Raw genomic sequence first — 19371 nt, forward strand, 5'->3', positions numbered from 1 at the left:
CGTTAATGTCTCTTTGCCTCCATGTTTTTGTCTGTAAAATGGAGGAAATGGTGTTTACTCTCTTTTTGAAAGGCACCTTGAAATCCATGAATGAAAAGTGAGAGAAAACAGCAAAGTATTAATATTGTGATATAAAACCAAACATTCTGGAAATTGAGAGGTAGAAATAGGGTTTGACCTGCAAAATAACCATTACTCACATAGGACTGATTGTGCAACATGTATGATGGACGCTAAGGTAGGATTTTTTAGATATCACGTTACAATTTCCTTGCTTCAGGACCAGCCTACAAAATGCTAGGGCCGGTGTGAAATTCTGCTCTTGGTTACATCTGTAGTGACTCCACTGAAGTCAGTGAAAATACTTGAGATTTACCACGGGGTAAAAAAGAGCAGAATTTGTCTGAAAAGTTAAGATTCTTTGGGAGCTACAAGGGAATTTAGGCTGACTTGCATCTCAGTTAATGAGAGAAGTGGTGACAGATCTCTGATGGCCATCAATGACCAGGACTTCAGTTTTACATCTTATCTGAAAGACAGCACCTGCAGAAACTCATGGCTTCTATCACCATGCTGGAGCACCATTTCCTGGGACACACTTCTGTGCTTTCCATCAGCAGTGTAAGTATGTGTTTATACTGCATAGATCTCAAACTATATATGGAGCTGGGAGGGCTGTGTTTGGCCAGGCATTGGTACGATTCCTACTTCAGGCAATGGCTCAGCTCTCTGCTGGGGAAGTGAATCTCCCAAGGTGTTGGCAGGGACTCCTTGGTGACCGCGTGATTATCATACTTCCCAATTAAATGGTTGTTAAGACCTCAGGCAGCCTGGGAATTTATTACATATTTGGCTAAACAGCATAATGAGATTAATAAACTCTTTCCAAAGATAAGGATTTGCCCCCAGATCATAAAAATCGCCCTTTGCTGAGAGAGAAGAAGAAGCAGCAGAGAGAGGAGAAGTTATTTCCCTAGTGTTGTCCTGTGTCGTGAGGGTCCTATGTGGTGAGGTATTTTATTGACCTGTATAGTTTCTTTAAATTTAATATTTATTGAAACAAATTGGTCTAGGAAGCTTTCAGACTAGCAGAAAGAGAACTTGGGGGATCGTCTCAAGGCGTGAGGCCGCCCATGAACACTGATCTCCCTGTAGCAGGGTGTATTCTGGCAAACTGTTTTAAGGTAATAGGTCACTCTTGTTAGAAAAGGGATTTTATCCAATATAGAAGTGTGAAGCCTCAGGTTGCATCTGTATGTTTATTTTCTGAGTAACTTGGATAGGTTTTCTTTCCCTGCACCATTTCATCTTTGAATCTGTGGTTTTTCTATTAAATAAACTTTTTGTTTATTTTCATCCCAAGCGGGTCTCTGGTGTGTAAAATGTGCAGAACATGTGTGCCATGCCAAAGTGAGCTGATCACTGGCAGGCTGGTTTCACACCTTTGGGGCTAACAAACCAGAGGGGAACAGTCTGAGTGTCTGTAGTAAGAACTTGGGGAAGACAGATTTGGGGAGACCTGGAACTGGAAGGGCTCATGGTGTCACTTTGCAAAGTGTAACTAAGCTGGTGAAAGCTAGTATGCTTGTGGGCAGGATATTGGTGTCAGGGAATTGTACCAGAGCTGCACAGCTCCCAAACTTACAGGGCAGGTGGTGACAGAACTTTTTATTGGTCTGGGTGGACCCTGAAAGACACACTTGTGTTGTGCAGTAATGCCGCATGTGGAATGTTGGGCACATCATCTGCATTGACATCATGTGACAGAGTAGCAAGGTAATGGCCTCTTTATGTAGTACTTATGTGACTGCACCTGGAATTCTCTGAGAGTTCTGGGCACCCTGGTACCAGCAAGACATTGACGCTTTGCAGAAAGCGCAGCGAGGAGCAAGACAAGAAATCGAGGAGCTGGAGAACTGGACTTAGGAGAAAAGAGTCTAAAAGGTGATAAATGTGTTGAATTTAAACGACGACTAAGAGTTGTATTTGATAATGGTCTTAAGGTATGTGTAGTGTAAGCATGTCAAATTGTTATTTAAGGAGGAACACGGGTATCACTGGAAGCAATTGAGATGACATTAAGGGAAAATTTAGGTTGAATATCAGGGAAAATTCTCCACAGTGAGATTTATTAAGCTGGGGAATCATCTCCTGACCGATGGTGGAAGCCTCGTCACTTGGATCTTTTAATTCATAGTAAATGGTAAGGGGTTTTGTAGGGGACAGTCCTGCATTGGCAAGAGATGGGGACCGGATAATGGGTGATTTCCATCTCTTGCTGCTGGGATTCTATGAGGCTTGTGTGTGTCCTTGAATAACCATTTGTTTGTATTATACCTTGTAAATCCCATGCTTATTTAAACGAAGGGTGCTCAAACTTTTTCTTTCTGAAGCCCTCCCAACATACTATAAAAACCTCTAGGGCCCAGTGTGAATGGGGGGCGGGGAGGGGTGGAGTTTCAAGACTCCTGGCTTCAGCCACCAGATTTGTGTGTGTTGGGGGGGGCCTCATGATTTAGCCCTGCGGGACGCCAGGGTTTGGGGCCCCACTCTTCAGCCATGGGACCCTGCAGCCCCTAAATCATTGATTTAAACCAGAAAGTCACTCACAGTCAATTATCTATTAGCTAGTAGGTGTTGTCCCAAGAGAATAATCTCCCTCACTCTCATGTGAGCGGAGGTAAGACAATGTTTTTTACAAGAGTTAGTTTTTACAGGACCTCCCTGGCCTGTGGACAGGTGAAAGTGTACAGAGAGATCTGACTGCACAAGTGGGGATGGGACATATAGGGCCCTATATAATCTGTATTAACAAGAATGCGGAGGGACTCAGGGAATCAGAACATTAAGGAGGATTCCTGCTCTCTGTGGAGCCGCCAGCACTAGGACCGCAGTGGTAGGCAGGACGGGCTGCACAGCTGAGCTGTGCTGTGCAGAGCTGGAGGGGGAGGAGGCCTAGTGTTGGGGTGTCCCCCTCCCCCTGCGGTGTCCCCAGTCTCTGCGGAGCTGGAGTGAGGAATGGGGGGCACCTGTCTGTGCAGCAGCCTCTGGCTCAGGAGTGGTTGTTACTGGCTGCTGTGTGAACAACTGTTCAGTGCTCTGCTTAAGGAGACAGTGTGCCGACACACTCCATCAACACACACACACTGTCTCTCTCTCTCTTGCGTGTGCACACACTCCCTACACACACACACTCCCCCCATTTCCCCAACACACATACACACACACACACACACACACTCTTACACTTTTATGGACTTCTAGTATTACTGTTCAGCAATGTCAGTTTGGACATAATACTGTGTGCCTCTTTAAAAAGTAATTTCAAATGTGCTACTTTTACCGTATATCTGAAGGAGTTTTGTTTAAATTATAGGATTTTTTTTGTAATGTCAGTATTTCCCATTGCAATCCAATTCTGAACATTTTTATGGATTTATAGGAAGGCTACTAACTGTTGTCAATGTATCAAACACTGTTGATTAAAAACTCGTAAAGCAAAGGAATTAATTTTTTAAAAAATGGAAACAAGTGAAATCAGAAAATACTAAATCCAAAAATCCACAATAATAAGGGTCTGACATGTAGAGGAGATGAAGTCAAAAGGGGGTTTATGATAGTTTCTTATTGACTCAAAGGGAAGAGCCCCCAACTTCCAAGTTACTAAAACATTCTTCTGTAGCACCATCCTCCGAATTGAAATATTGGACAGTAGCAAATCTCTGGCCACCTCGTTTTTCACAAATGTCACTTTGCTACACACCAGAGTCACTCAGAACTTCAAAGAGACAGCAGGGGCAGATCTCTGATCCTCCTGCACTAAAAGCACTGAAGCCAACGAAAAATCTCCATGAGGTGGTTTCACTAGAGAGTCTATGAGACACTGCTGAGCAGTTCTAATTCTATCCATTAGAGGGCACTGGCACCTACACGAGCAAGATCATTGTAATACAAAACACGGATAATCTAAGGTGTTCGTTAGCTTGTGCCTTGTGTAAAAGATTATGAAGAATTAGTAAGCTTCTAGGAATATAACCAAGGTGTTCCATCTCCATGGGGACAAACTCTACATTGAGACGTGCAGTTTGTTTGTCTCATAGCAGACATGCAAATCTGTGTAACCTCATAATTGCCCTGTTATTTCACAATGCAAAGATAAAAGGTTAAAAAAAAAAAAGAGAGAGGACTTTCAGGCTAGTGGTAACTTCATTGGTTTGTTTCTCTTTAAGCAAATGATCTGAGCTGTGAGGGAATGAAGGGAAGGTGGTAAGTTTCAAAGGGTAACTTAGTTCTGTGCAATGAGACCTGGTCTCGCAACAGGGACTCCATCTGCTGCAAGCCGAAGTCAGAGAGCAAAATGCTGGAGAAAATTAAGAAAGGGCTCACAATCAAAAACAGAACCGTCAGGGAGGCGCTGGCTGAGGCCTTGGGGACATTCCTCCTGATGGTAAGGAAGAGTAAAAGTGTGTGTGTGTGTGTGTGTGTGCGCATGGCTGATGTGTACATTTCTCTAGTGAACTGCAGGTTCAGCAATGTGCGGTTCTCATTCTGTATCCCCTTCAGTGTCTGTAGCGCTGGCAGGTTATTAATGGTTAACTTTAAGCTGTGGTTATCATGTTTGGCAGTTTTGTATGAGCCTTGAGAGTCTATCAAAATGCTCCAAGGGGAAAGAGACAAGACAGAAGGTAGCAGAGGCAGAGATCAGGAGAATCAGGAATGGAGCAGCCTGGGGATGAAATGACCATTCTAATTCTCTTTTATGAAAGAACAAACAACATATTGTAAATGTCATCAAGCAGCAGCTAATTGTTAGCAAAACGCTGGTTATGTCAAGGTGGCACCTGTGCTGATTCTCTCTCTGCACACATAATGGAGGTCAGTATTATTATCCCCATTATACAGATGGGGAAACTGGCAGAGAAGTGAAGTATCTTGTCCAAGAGGACAGTGAGCCACTGGCAAGATCTGACCACCGGGTTGAGGAGCAGACCTCTCACCTTCTAATCCCGACTCTGACAATTACCACTTCTTAAAATCTTCTCTATAAAATGGGCACAATAATATTTACCCACCTCCCAGGCATGTTGGGGGTTAATTAACATTTGTAAAAACGCTCTGAAGATAGAACACATTATCTGATCATTTTAATTATTGCAATTAAAGCAAACTGGGAATTAGCCTCTGGTTGCATCATCCTAGCAAATGTTGATCTCCAGATCACACAAAATCTCCCCCCTTTTTGTTGATCATGCCTGGTTTTGGTGTTACTTCACACACACACAGTAACATATAAAAGAGATATGAATAAATTAAATGTTTTGTTAGGATAATGGAAATTTAACATAAGGATAATGCAAAATACACCAAAACACGTAAGAGGTCTAGATTTCTAAAAAAATATAAATTAAAAAAAATGTATTTAATTTAAATTGACTTTTGAAAAGTAAGCCATTATGGGATAAGAGGGAAGTCCTCTCATGGATCAGTAACTGGTTAAAAGATGGGAAACAAAGGGTAGGAATAAATTATCAGTTTTCAGAATGGAAAGAGATAAATAGTGGTATCCCTGAGGGGTCAGTCCTGGGACAATTACTATTCAACATATTCATAAATGATCTGGAAAAATGGGTAAACAGTGAGGTGGCAAAATTTGCAGATGATACAAAACTATTCAAGATAGTTAACTCCAAAGCAGACTGCGAAGAGTTACAAAGGGATCTCACAAAACTGGGTGACTGGGCAACAAAATGGCAGATGAAATTCAATGTTGATAAATGCAAAGTAATGCAAGTTGGAAAACATAATCTCAGCTATAACAGGTTTCAGAGTAACAGCCGTGTTAGTCTGTATTCGCAAAAAAGAAAAGGAGGACTTGTGGCACCTTAGAGACTAACAAATTTATTTGAGCATAAGCTTTCGTGAGCTACATCGGAATGCATCCGATGAAGTGAGCTGTAGGTCACGAAAGCTTATGCTCAAATAAATTTGTTAGTCTCTAAGGTGCCACAAGTCCTCCTTTTCTTTTTGCGACTACAGACTAACACAGCTACTACTCTGAAACCTGTTAGATCTGATTATCAGTGATTTCAGCTGCAGTGGTCACTTAACAGAACAAAAGACTATCTATGGAGCCTAATCAGCTCTGACTTAAAACAGTGGAGAGGGGCAGGTCAAATTATACTTGGGACTCAGGCAGACCATCAAGCAAAACACCTGTCCCTCTCTTTTGATGCCCTCAATCAGCAGAGGCTAAGTACAGTTCTACTGCCCTTTACTCAGACAATAAGAATAACAACATTTCATTAACCTCCTGCTCTTCCCTTCCCTTCCCTCCCCCCCCCCCCCGCCTGCGCATTCAAGTGATTTGTACCCCAGCCAAAATCTATCACTTGGGCAATACAACTCTGTTTGCTGGATACTTAGGTAGATTAGGTGTGAATGTAAATACAATCTGGTCCTGAAGCCTTTCCCCCCAGCTCATCACTAGCTGTCGGGGAGAGCTCGTTTAGACTTTGCTTACAAATCATCATTTGAAATTATTAGGTTGGCCAACATCACCGAAATGAATGCACTGACATTGTCATAAAAAACAACAGCTGTATAAGGAAGCTAATCTATGTTCATACTTTTCAAATCTATTATACTTTTTCAGATATACGTATTTTATCATACACGTTATATGCTTTTAAAGTATGTATTAATGTTTCAATTTCAATTCAAATTTCCAAACAGTCACTAAATTGGCATGTAACTAGTTCACAAAACTGGGGGTGGGGGGTGTTGAGGAAATTCAGGAGGGGTGTAGGGAAATCACTGTGCATGACTCTTTTTCTCTGCATTAGTTCTTTGGTATAGGTTGTGTTGCTCAGGTGACATTAGGAAGAGGAGAATTTGGGAAGTATCTGAGCATCAACTTGGCATTTGGAATTGGTGTCACTATGGGGATTCATGCAGCCGGCGGCATCTCTGGTGAGTAAGACTGTAGGACAGCAATGAAATGTACTAGTACCAGGATTATGGGGTTGTGCATCCTGTAGTGGCCAACTGTCCAGCACAGTGAGTAGTGGCAGATTCCCCTAGGGATACTGGATATATCCTAGTGAGTGGCATGCATGAAGCTCATTGGAGTCTGTATAAGTGAGCCAGAGGTACAGCTGAATGGTTAGGTTGCCTCCTTTACTCTTCTGGGCCTGATCCTTCGAAACACTGAGCGCTCTCAGCTCTGAGGCACTCAACGGGAGATGCTCAGTACCTCCTGGGAAAAGGAATTGGTGCTTTGCAGGCAGGCCAAAGCACAGTGAGTGAATGGCTGAGGGGAGAGCCTTGTAACACACCTGGGTGCTGAGAGCCTGGAAAGTGCAAATGTTGAGTGGAGGAGGCTCCATTCCTCTAGGAGCAGTGTGCAGCAAGGAGCCTCAGCGCGGGAATCTCCACCAGTGCATGGCTCCCTGCTTCTGCGCACATGGCCCTGTGGCTCTCCTGCCTCTGCGCAGAGCTCTGGGATTCCTTGATCTAGAGATGATCCCACATGTTCATTCCATGATGGTGCTGGAAGGTGTGTGGCAAACCCCACTCTCAACAGCAGCGTTTGGGGAAAACTCAGCGAACCACAGAGTTTTCCTCCCACAGCGAGAGGCCATCTCACCCCACGGTGATTGGAAACCAGAGAACATTTCCATGTTGCCCAGTTTAAAATGCTTCTGGATGTTTAAAGTGACACCATCCCTGGCAGGCAGTCCCTGGAGAAACAAAGGGATGGCAACAAGGAGACAGATTAAGGAAAAGCTGAGACAAAGATAACCGTAGAGTGTCTAGTGAGCCTTACGTGGCACTGATATTACCCAGTGCAAAGTCAGTGCTCTTCCTCTTCTCCTCTTGTCACCTATTATATTCAAAGTGTTGCCAGTGAAGGTACAACAGCTCATGGCTTATGAGTCTGATACACACACATGGGTGCATATTGGGGATGGTGGTTCAGGGGAATAGTATCATATCTTTCCTATGATTGGTCAATCCCTCCTTTCCTCTCTAATCTCTGCATTCATCTGCCTTGACGGAAGAGACTAGGACCCATGCTGGCCAGAAATTAAAGCACATCCATGGTCTTAATATTACCAGATGAGGGTTTTTGTTTGTTTTTTAGATTTGAGGGGAAAAAGAGATTTCCAGGGCTGGGGGTAGGGGGGGTGTGCTGGAAATGAAAAGAAAATCTCTCTTGCATTTGAAATCTGCTCTTAGTCTTACTGTTAATGTGGAGTTTAGCAGATCTCCTCTAGTGAAAATGGGCTGGGTGAAGGGGACTTCTTTGAGTGCTTGCTCATGTCGATTCCATTGTAGGTGTGCATGCACCCATGTGTGCGGCCGTCGGAGACTTTTGCCTTAGCGGTACCCATAGGGCCAGCTGTGGTGCCCTCTGGAGTGCCGCGCTCATGGCACAGTATATCAGGTGCTGCCAGCCCTGCGTCCTCTCAGTTCCTTCTTACTGCCCTTGGTGGTCAGTCAGAGCACCTCTGTCCCTTGCTTCGCAAGTGGTCAGTGGTTTATCATCTACAGGACTGGCTCTGGGCACCAGCAAAGCAAGCACATGCTTGGAGCAGCACAATTCCAGGGGCAGCATTTGCTCTCAGAGTTTGGGGTGGCAAAAAACCTAGAGCCAGCCCTGCTCATCTAGTTTAACTTTCTGCTTTACCTGTAAATAGTTTTAATCGTTGTTGATTGGTGGTTAAGTACCCGTTAAGTGTTTAGTCAGATAGTGTCCCAGCAGGGACTTTGTCCCTGGCAGGGCATGCCCCGCTCTCTGGGTTTCAAGCCCTGTTCACTGTGTAACAGGCCCACGCCTGTTAGTGATCTGCACGAGAGTTGTCTACAGTGCCTCGGGGAAACCCATATAAAGGAGTGTTGTCGCATCTGCCAGAACTTTTGGCTGTGGACACAAAGAAAGCGTGACATATACCTTAGGGCACTCCTGATGCAGGCTGCCCTGCGCCCAGCTTTGGAGCCAGAGCGACCTGATACGGCACCCAGTGCTTCAACTTCGGTGTGTAGCGCACCTCCGGCGCCAGGGTCCTCCTGGCACTGATCCCTGTCGCCGGTGCTGAAGAAAAAGACTAAGGCGGTGGCACTGGCCAAGCTCGACCAAGGGGCTTTGGGTAAAGGACCCTGCTCGGGCTGCACACCCCCCTCTGGACCCACTGAAGAGCTTGGCTGTGGGGACCTGTAAGGACCTGCCACTGACTCTGGAGAGTGGTACAGGGCCTGAGCTGACGGCGCAGCCGACTCTGCGTGTGGCAAAGGAACTGGCTATGGTTCCCCATAAGGGCAAGCCCCCCGCCAAGGCCTTGCAGAAGTTAGGCGAGCGCCAACAGTCTCCGGAGCTAAGACAGAGCCCGCTTTTTAACTGTTGTTCTTCGAGATGTGTTGCTCATGTCCATTCCATGACCCGCCCTCTTGCCCCTCTGTTGGAGTTGTTGGCAAGAAGGAACCGAGAGGGCGCATCTCTTATGGGTACCGCTAAGTCTCCGATGGCCATGCACGTAGGCACGTGCACACCTACAATGGAATGGACGTGAACAACACATCTTGAAGAACAACAGAGAATCCACCATGACTCTGGTACATTGTTCCAGTGGGTAATTATCCTCACCGCTAACAATTTACTACAGGGGAATTCGGAAGCAGAGACAAGAACTGAGCCCATAACTGTCAAGTTGCAATCCAGTACCTGAACTGCAAGACTTCCTGTCGAGAGCAGAAAAACTGCTCTTGCCTCATTAGACAAACAAGTTGCCAAGAGGCTAAAGTAAATCCATTTTGAGACTGTGAGCTCCTTGGGACAGGGACTGCGTCTGTCTTGCTCAATTCCTTTGGGTGTAACTGTAATGATTAATAACAGTGAGAACATGCTTCCCAAAGCAGGTCATATCCCAGAGCTAAGCTGAAGACCTTTCTGGAAGGTTATTGCTCAGATGTAGCTTGTTCTTGCCTTTTTGGCTTTGCGCCTGAGGCCTTCTGCTGTGGCTCTCACTGGGAAATCCCAGGGCTTGTCATCCCCTCCCTGTACCTCAACCTTTTACTTTGAAACGAGACGTAAGGCCTGATTTTAGAGTTGCGGAGAACCTGCAGCTCCCACTGACTTTAGGGCAGGTTAGTCTGCGCTGCCCTGCCCTGCTTAGGGTCAGGCCCTCGGTGCTTGTCATCACTTAACTTGTGGCTGCAGGTGGAAGTGGAACAGCACGTGGACTGCAGAGCAGAAATGCTCAGCCAGTGTGTTACTTCTCAGAACCCAGCATGTGGCTGTGATGGGGCCTGAGTCACCATTGCCCTGCACCTCGTGTTGTCATTTGCATCTGTGGAGAGTGATAGCAAGTGATAGCTCAGTGGTTTGAGCATTGGCCTGCTAAACCCAGGGTTGTGAGCTCAATCCTTGAGGGGGCCATTGAGGGATCTGGGGAAAAATTGGGATTGGCCCTGCTTTGAGCAGGGGGTTGGACTAGATGACCTCCTGAGGTCCCTTCCAACTCTGATATTCTAAGTGGGTGTAAGTGCTACCACTGTGATTTGTTTTATAATGTGCAGGGCATGAATCGTGGCCCAGTGAGCCCATAGGTCTGTTCCCTGCTGCACTCACTGTGCCGGAAACAAATGGCAACTTAGCAAAGCATGGGAGAACTTCTCAGGCTCCCTGATGCGTGGGATGGAGCAATGAACTAACTCACTGGCAGCACAGGAGCTGGGACACTGATGCTTTCTTCCTCACCATAGCCAGAATCCGGAATTGTAGCATTTTGACTGCTCCCCGCAGGTGTAAATGACAACACAAGGTGCAAGGCACCGGAGAATCAGACCTGCTAGAGGCACCCCTGCTATTTCCTGGAGGGACTGGTGGATATAAGCCTCTGAATTCTTGGCACTTGGTGTCTTGGGAGCAGAGGTCCAGGGTTCTAGTCTCAGTGCTGACCATCAACTATGGGGCTATGGAGTTGTTATGCTGGCATAGACACATTATTTATAAAGCTGATGTAATATATATATGTGTGTGTGTGTGTATTTATACATGTATATATGTTTTTAAACAGGAGCCCATATGAATGCTTCAATAAGCTTCACACACTGCGTCTTAGGAAATCTTCCCTGGAGAAAACTGCCAGCTTACATAATCGGCCAGTTCCTGGGCTCCTTCTTGGCAGCATCCCTAGTGTTCTGCATGTACTATGGTATAGTTGCTTTTCCAACGTTATTGTAATTGCTGGGAATGGATTGGTTCACTTGCAGTTCCTGATCCACAAAGGAGATGAGTGTTCTGCAGCTCCCAGTGAGGGATGTGAACTTGTGGCTCACACTGTAGTCCCTGCAAAGCTGAGTCTGAATTTGATCCCTGGTGGTAACCACACTGTTATGTTTGTCCTTGAGTATATTCCTGTCTATATTAGATTCATATAAGGAGAGCGCTCTTATCCGCCTTGAGATCTCTGTTCATAATCAAATAGACAACTTAATTCTATCCCCTCCCACCCACCTCCAGCAAGCCCCTGACAAGAGAGATGGGCTTTGCACTGTGACCAAAAGGCCAATAGAGTTCAGCTTATTCAGACCACCTTAAGGAGCAAATTCCAGTGTTCTCAGCTGAGAATGCCTGGCAGCAGCTTCCAGACAACTAAGTCTTGGGACCATTAATTTGAGTCCTCCACTACTCATCTATTGTTGTGTCTTGGGGGAGAGGGCCATCTCTTGGCTAGCCATATAGGATATGTCTACATTGCAATGTAAGCCCAGGGTTGGTAGAACTGAAGTTAGCAGGCCCTGGGTTTGTTAACGTAGGGCTTGAGCGTCTATATTAATTTGTAACCCCAAGTTAGGAAGTATTGAACCCCAGGACCTAATCTTGGGTTCCAGCATTTACACTGGATAATGCAAGCCTGAGTCCAACCACCCATATCCCAGACTTCCTAATGCCCTCCCCAACTGTGGCTGCTCTAGCCTCTTGTTTATGGTGCAGCATGGGAAAACTTGACTGTCCATCAAACTTGACTGTGCAGAAGACAAAGAAAGTCAGCATGTGGGATACGTTTGGTGGACTCCCAGATGGGGCTTTATCTATAGTGCAAAGCAATAGGGCATGAACTCTGTGTCCCAACTTGACTCATGCTCGAACCCTGGGGGGTCGTGGGACTCTGGGTTAGCATAATTTGTGTGTAGACAGAAGGAAGGTTAGGCTTGAGCCTGAGTTCAAACCCTGGGCTTACACTGCAGTGCAGCCATACCCATATAGCCTTACAGATCATAGCCAATAGCTTGAAGTGCGCCCAGGAAGGCAGTGCATTTGCTAGAAAGCAGGTGTCACGTAGTCCCACTGCCTAAAGCTGCCTAGTGGTTAGGCAGCTGCATTATGAGCCAGCCGTTGCTTTCAAAGGTCTGCACGTGCCACCCCAAGAGTAGTACGCTGCAGGCAGGCCTACTAGGAGTCCCAGGGCTGAGGTTACTGTGGTGAGGTCTGGATCCCAAAGTGAGGGGTGCAGACTTAGCAAAGGAGGCAGGCGGACATGGCCTGCTTTTAAAAACTACTGAGCAGCTATAGCTGCCGTTGATCTCCACTGGGGTGTGGTGGGGTGGGCTCAGCCCCATTGAAAATCTGGACAAGAGGGGACTGGCATTTATTTTACTGCCAGCAATTCCCAGAAAGGGGAGCTGCTATGACCCAGCTCCGGCATGTCTAAAAATTCTGTAGGGGAGCAGAGAAACAGCCTCTGTTCTTCCCAAAGGCCCAAGAGCTTTCCTCACCATCACCTGCAGAGCCCACATCCAAGCCTCTACATGTCAGAGAGGCACACAGTAGGAGCTGGGAGCCTGTGATCAGGAAGAAGTTCTGCTGGGCAAAGTCTCAGGGACCCAAGATATCCATGAACTCACTTCCCTGGAATAGGAGTGGCTGCTTGGCCATGTCTCTCTCTCCTTTTCCCCTCTGTCTTTGTTCCTATCCTGACCGCAATCAGTGAGTTTGCATTTAGTCAGGGTGTGACCATCCTGTTCTCCCTCCTTAGTTTGCCCTCATCATCACAATCTGAGGGCCCCTGTGTGGGCCAGCATCAGCAGCAGGGTTAACCCCATGTCTTCCCTTTCTCCTAGATGCACTGTGTGAATACTCTGACGGACACTACATTGTGACAGGGCCTAATGGCACAGCTGGGATCTTCGCCACCTACCCTGCTCCATATATGACTCTGCTGGGGGGATTTGTAAATGAGGTCAGTGCCCAGGATTTCTTTGCCATGTCACTGTTGTGTTTGGAGCACAGCTGAGGTCACAGCTGCCTGGCTTGGTGGCTAGGTGCTGTTGCAGGTTTAATGCAGAGGACTGTTACTGCTAAGCAGCAGTAGCGTGCTCAGCACTGTAAAAGACACGTCAACTGCCCTGATGAGCATACAGTGGAGGATGTTTGGCTGTGGCACAGGTAACTGAATTTAAAGGTGATTAGCTCTAGTATTGTGGCTTAACTGGCAGGTGGGTGCACGCAAACAGAGCGCAGAGGAGGGTGGCGGGAGCCTTACTATTGGGGACTGAACGATCAGTACTGAAGCAGAGCTCTGTTTGGAGTGCATTTGTCTGTCCCAACAGGTGACTGCTCTGTAAGGCACTTGGTCGCTACTGGGACTATTTCAGGCTCTTTACAGTTTTTTGTTTGTTTTCTTTCAAAAATTATTTCCATGGTCCACAGAATCACTGCTGAAATGTACTGGGGGGTTAGGAGAGCATCAGCACCCACTCATACCCTGCGCCAGTGAGGGAAGGGCAGAGGCATATGGGGCTTCTCTGCTACCTGTGCATCATGGAGGGGTCTCTGAGCTGATTCTGAATAAGCTGGTGGCGAGAGTTGTTGGGAAAAGGCTGATCTTGTGACTTCAGCCCCATGGAGGAACAGCATAGGGAGAATTAGGTGTCTGGCGTGAGGCTCCCAGGGTGGACCCGGAAGGGGTGAAGTCTGGAGGATCAGCTCTCCATGTGCTGCACATTTATGACTGACTTTCTCTCTTTCTCACTCTTCATTTAGCATGTGGCTCCAAAAGCAGTGGCCTCCGGCTGTGGGAATATTGGTGGTTTGTTTTAGCTCATGCTAGCAGTTAGGCTGATGCTTGGTTCTATGTTAATTTCCATGAAGCCATTGACTCTGGCGTTGTGAATAAATCCTCTGCTGCTGGCAGAGAGGGCAGAGATGTGCTCTGGAATGGTGGCTATGATTACCTGAGGGTTTAGGCCCTGCTTGAGTCCATGGGAGTTACGGGAGCACTTCTCGGGATCAGATCCCAAAGACCTTTAAGCCTCTGTTCATGGAGTGACATGCAGAACATCATTCCTTCCCTTCAATGTTGTCTCTGTTGTGATGAAATTACCGTCAAGCTGCCTCCACTGGGCCGTGCAGTACTTTGGCAGCGCTGTAGCTGTCCTGCTCTACAGGGGCGTTACTCACCTTGCTGACATGTGGAATTCATATAAACGATGTTCTTCTACTGTTTGTGATTCATATTCTGTTAGCAGTTCTTCTACTGTGGACTCCACTCCAGGCTTCGTGTTGAAGACTCCCTATTTGTTTATTTCCAAACATAAGCCAAAAATTCATGTCTCGTATATCTGGGTGAAGGAGCCTCTCTGGGGTTCATCAGGGCCATAACTTGGGTTGCTGTTTCCCTGTTCTGTGACCCCCATTTCTGTGTGTGGGCGCAGCATCTCCACCATGCTATGGCCAGAACTACTTGCCAACATTCTCATTCAAGGCAGAGCCCCCTGCCCTGCCAGGAACTCATCAGAGAGGCTCTGTGAGTTTGGCTGCAATGCTGGTGACTGTGAGGGTGAGTGCATCTCTCCAAGACGTGTTTTGCTTGCATTAGTCCAAGAGGTGAGAATCACAAGCCTTCCTCAGAATCCAAATAATCTGGCCATGGAGCACAGTTCAGCTGTCAAGCAATCACCATGACTGTAGTCCACCTTAAAAAACCTTCCCTGGTTCTCTGTGTAGGGATCCATGGAAGCCTGACCTGTGTGGGACAGCAGCAGGAAAGCCACTTCACAGTGTAGTTTCCTCCCCCTTCTACTCCCAAGGGCACTGTAGGGTATGAGCGCTTGCCTGATTGAGGGATGGGAGGGGATGGAGGTGGCATTGTCATGCCATCCATCTTGCAGAGCATGTGGATTAGTTACTGATAATCTGGCCTGTGATGCTGTGGAACCCTCCTGTATGTAGGGTTCTGGGCCCAGAGTTCATGTCTGCACAGTTCCAGCAGGAGCTGCCCCGACGGTGGGAGCAGAGAGAACCTGGGAGCCAACAGGGGATCACAAGGAGCCAGAAGCTCCACTGATCTTTGTAAGATATGTCATTTTGGGGCCAAATTTGCTCCTTCTTCCACATGGGGGACAACCTGATTTAGGAGGGACAGAGGAGTGTAGAGCCCTCTAATCCATTCTCCAGACAACGCAGGACCAATTCCCTCCAGCTCCCTAATTATCGCTAATGTGTCAGCTGGTCTAATATAAAATGTCTCTAAGCTATTCCTTGCTTTCATTCCGTACCTTTTAGTTACAATCACCTCCCTTCTCCCCACCATGCCTGTGGAGCAGGAGGATCTGGGTTCTGTCCTGCTGAAGTTCTGAGTGGCCATGGTGTGTAGCATAGTGACAGCTGTAAAGTCTCCAGGTGTCCCTGGATTTGTTCTGTCTTCTAGGCAATGCAGAGTATGTCACTGCTGCAGAAGAAGATGAATGACAGTGAGAGCTCCCAGTAGCGACAAGTCTTCAGCTCCTATTGATGTGTGTGTGGAATGGCTGCAAAAGGCAGAACCTTGGGCAAATTCTCACCAAGTGCAGAGGGTCAAATGCAGTAATCTCCAACTGAATCCTAGCCCAGGATGGCGGGGATGCTGTAGGGCTAGAAATAGGAACTTTGTTCAATCAGAGAGGGGAAATTCACAGCTTTCCAACTGGGCACAGATCCCCGGAGCCTTGCCCTGGAAAGAGGCTGAGATAATGGATGTGAAAGTCATGACACTTTTACATCTAGAAAAGCTATTTGGGCTCATTGTTACGGGTTTTTATGGCTCCCTCTGAGTCTGGTAAAAGTGGACTCAGAATAACTAAGGCACTTTGGTTTAGAGGTGGAAGGACATAAAAAATAGTTTATACAGACACACGTACACATGTATAATTATGTTAGTGGCTATTGTGCTGTGGACACACTCATTTGGAATGGGGCCCTCTGTTTATTTCACAGCGGCTGGCTGTGACCAGATACTAACAACTTCTGGTTACTCCCAACCTTGGTCAGATTCAAAATGGTGACCTGGAGATGAAATGCTTCACAACCCATCCAGTCCATGGATAATGTATCTTTTCAAATTGTCAGTCAGCCAGGATGAGAATGGTCTAGCCTAGAAACTGGAGCGGGCATCATGCCTAGTGGTCAGAGTGGGCATGAGTATTCCAGAGCCAAAGCCAAGGGTCAAATGAGATGGTAGGAACTGGACACCAGAGCCAGGATTAAGCCTGAGTCAGTAGTCAGAACCAAGGGTCAAACTGGAGGGCAGGAACTGGAGTGAATATAGGATCAGGCAAGGAGGGATTCAAGGCAGGAGCAGCAGGAACCAGGTAATGCAGGAGCACGCACCAGTATGCATGTTGAGAAGCCAGTGAGCTGCTGCGGTTGCTGGCTAAAGAGCCAGCCTGCTGGCCCCTGCTGCTAATCAGGTGGCATGGTTAATCAAGCAGCTGCTGCAGGTCAGTTGTCCTGACGAGGTTGCCTGGAGATTAGCTCTGCTGCAGGTCCTGATTCCTCACTCTGGGCTCTGCTCCTTTCACATGTTCCAGTGACTCAGGGTTGTGAATTCAATCCTTGAGGGGGGCCATTTCGGGATCTGGGGCAAAAATTGGGGCGTGGTCCTGCTTTGAGCAGGGGTTTGGACTCGATGATCTCCTAAGGTCCCTTCCAACCCTGATATTCTGTTCTGTGACTCCTTTTGGCCTTGAGATGCACTACTCTACTGACCTGTGCTTTCTTCTGATCCCACAGTTCCTTGCCACAGTGGTGCTCATGTTGTGCATTCTTGCCATCTATGACAAGAAGAATAATGGAGCCCTACAGGGCACTCAGTCTGTGATCACTGGGCTCCTGGTGTCAGTGATCGGCATGGCAATGGGAATAAACACTGGATATGCAATAAACCCCTCCAGGGACCTGCCTCCAAGGATCTTTACTGCAATAGCAGGCTGGGGAATTGAAGTCTTTAGGTAGGTTACCTTCTTTCCTTTTACACTGTACAGATCATACATGTGTGACCTGAAAAACGTGTTAATACAAGATAAACTCTATTAACCCTTATTTAAAAAGCACTTTAAGGGAGAAACTAATCTCTGACCAGTTAGAATCCCAGTATGCAGGTTGGTTCCCTACTCCAGTGAGAAAGCTGCTGTCATAACCATACAGCTAAGGGTAGCCAAGAATTCCTCCTTACCTGTAAGGGGTTAAGAAGCTCAAATAACCTGGTTGGCACCTGACCAAAAGGACCAATGGGGGAAAGAAGATACTTTCAAATCTTGGGGTGGGGGGAAGGCTTTGTTTTGTGTGTTCTCTTGGGAAGCAGAGAAGCATCAGGTCAGAAAACTCCTTCTCCTATAAACCATCCTAGAAGTCTCTCGTATTAAAAAAATTGTAAGTAAAAGCCACACAAGGCATCTTAGATTATCTTTTGTTCTGCTTATGAATTTTTCCTTTGCTGGAGGGAGGTTTATGCCTGTTTTTTGTAACTTTGAAACTAAGCCTAGAGGAAGTTCTGATGTGTTTTTGAATCTTTTGTTACCCTGTAAAGTTATTTTCCATCCTGATTTTACAGAGGCAATTTTTACCTTTTTTTTCATAAAATCCTTCTTTTAAGAACCTGACTGATTTCTCTATTGTCCTAAGACCCAGGGGTTTGGGTCTGTGATCACTTTGTAACCAATTGGTTAGGATATTATTCTCAAGCCTGCCCAGGAAAGGGGGTGTAAGGGCTTTGGGGGATATTTTGGGGGAATAGGAACTCCAAGTGGTCCTTTCTCTGATTCTTTGTTAAATCACTTGGTGGTGGCAGCGTACCCTCTAAGGACAAAGAATTTGTGCCTTGGGGAAGTTTTAACCTAAACTGTTAGAAATAAATTAGGGGGTCTTTCATGCAGGTTCCCACATCTGTACCCTAGAGTTCAGAGTGGGGAGGGAACCTTGACAGCTGCTCTTTCATATGCCACAACATTCACCCAGCATTCTGACTGGCTGGCACATAATCTAGGTCCAAGTCTGACTGCTTTGTCTAAGAGATATTAAAATAGTAGCTAAGGGCGAGCCATCAAATAATCAAAACACATTTCAACAGCACCGGGATCTACTTGCAGTGGATGTGGATACAGGCAAATGCCATTCACAGTAAGATTAAGTGACAGTCACACATTGTTTCAATGTATGGCAGCATGTAGACTGCAATTCCCATTACAGCAAAAATGGTTGTGCGGTGAAGTAAAGGACTCAGACCTGGGTTCTACTCCTTATGCTGAAATAGGCTTCCTGTGTGACCTTGGGAAAGGCATAGACCTTCTCTCTTTCTGATCCCATCTGTAAAATGTTGATATTACCTGCATACTTTAAAGGCTATTCTGAGCCTTAATTCATCTAGGGTCTGATCCAAAATCTACTGAAATCCAGGAAAATCTTTCCATTGATTTTTGGAATGAGCCCTTGAAATCTTTGAGATCCTCAGACAGAAAGCTCTATAAATGTGCAAAATAATATCATAGCTCTTCTCCCTCCAGTATGAATGCATTCTGTGGGGGAAAATAACTTTGTTAGATTAGAATTCAACTATGTAGCAAAGACAAACTTAGTTTATCTAGGGTAGAATATGGCAGCAAAGCAAAGGTTTTGATTCACCGGAAACCTGTCCTGTCTTTTCTTTTAGGGCTGGAGATTACTGGTTTTGGGTCCCAGTTGTAGCTCCAACACTAGGAAGTCTTGTTGGTGCCTTAGCCTACAAACTCCTAATTGACTTTCACAATCAGACTCCGCTGGAAGGCGGAGATGGGAAAGGAAAGGACGATTTGCAGACTAACCAGCTGTGATGTCCAAGTGTTGCTAGGACAAAGCTGGAAAGGAAAGTTCGATCAGCCACATGACTTCATCACTGGATTAAGTGTTCAACCCTGCCTTCATTGAGCTTCTGTTTTCACACCACTAATTAAATAACATTCAATAATTCAGTGGATAATGTCCAAGGGACATCAGTTATACCTGTAGTTATTTACTTGCACAATCTGTAGGTCTTAAAATGGAGGGTGGCTTTTAAAAGTCTGTGCAACTCAATCAGA

General features: G+C 46.3%; 1 protein-coding gene across 2 annotated transcripts; it reads left to right on the forward strand.

Moving 5' to 3' along the window:
• Positions 1-907: 907 nt before the first annotated feature.
• On the forward strand, positions 908-19263 carry LOC119855964 (aquaporin-7-like). Of its 2 annotated transcripts, XM_043515016.1 has the most exons (8): positions 908-1012; positions 1364-1483; positions 4321-4447; positions 6843-6969; positions 11076-11213; positions 13123-13241; positions 17051-17268; positions 18966-19263. In XM_043515016.1, exons 3-8 carry the CDS (start codon positions 4358-4360, stop codon positions 19123-19125), a joined length of 852 nt encoding a protein of 283 aa, XP_043370951.1. In that variant the 5' UTR covers positions 908-1012; positions 1364-1483; positions 4321-4357; the 3' UTR covers positions 19126-19263. The 2 variants fall into 2 exon arrangements, with proteins under 2 accessions (XP_043370951.1, XP_038258894.1); XM_038402966.2 differs by lacking the exons at positions 908-1012; positions 1364-1483 and having other exon boundaries at positions 4015-4447.
• Positions 19264-19371: the final 108 nt, after the last annotated feature.

Source organism: Dermochelys coriacea, chromosome 5 (genome assembly GCF_009764565.3).
Source record: "Dermochelys coriacea isolate rDerCor1 chromosome 5, rDerCor1.pri.v4, whole genome shotgun sequence".
In the NCBI taxonomy this organism is placed as follows: Eukaryota; Metazoa; Chordata; order Testudines; family Dermochelyidae; genus Dermochelys; species Dermochelys coriacea.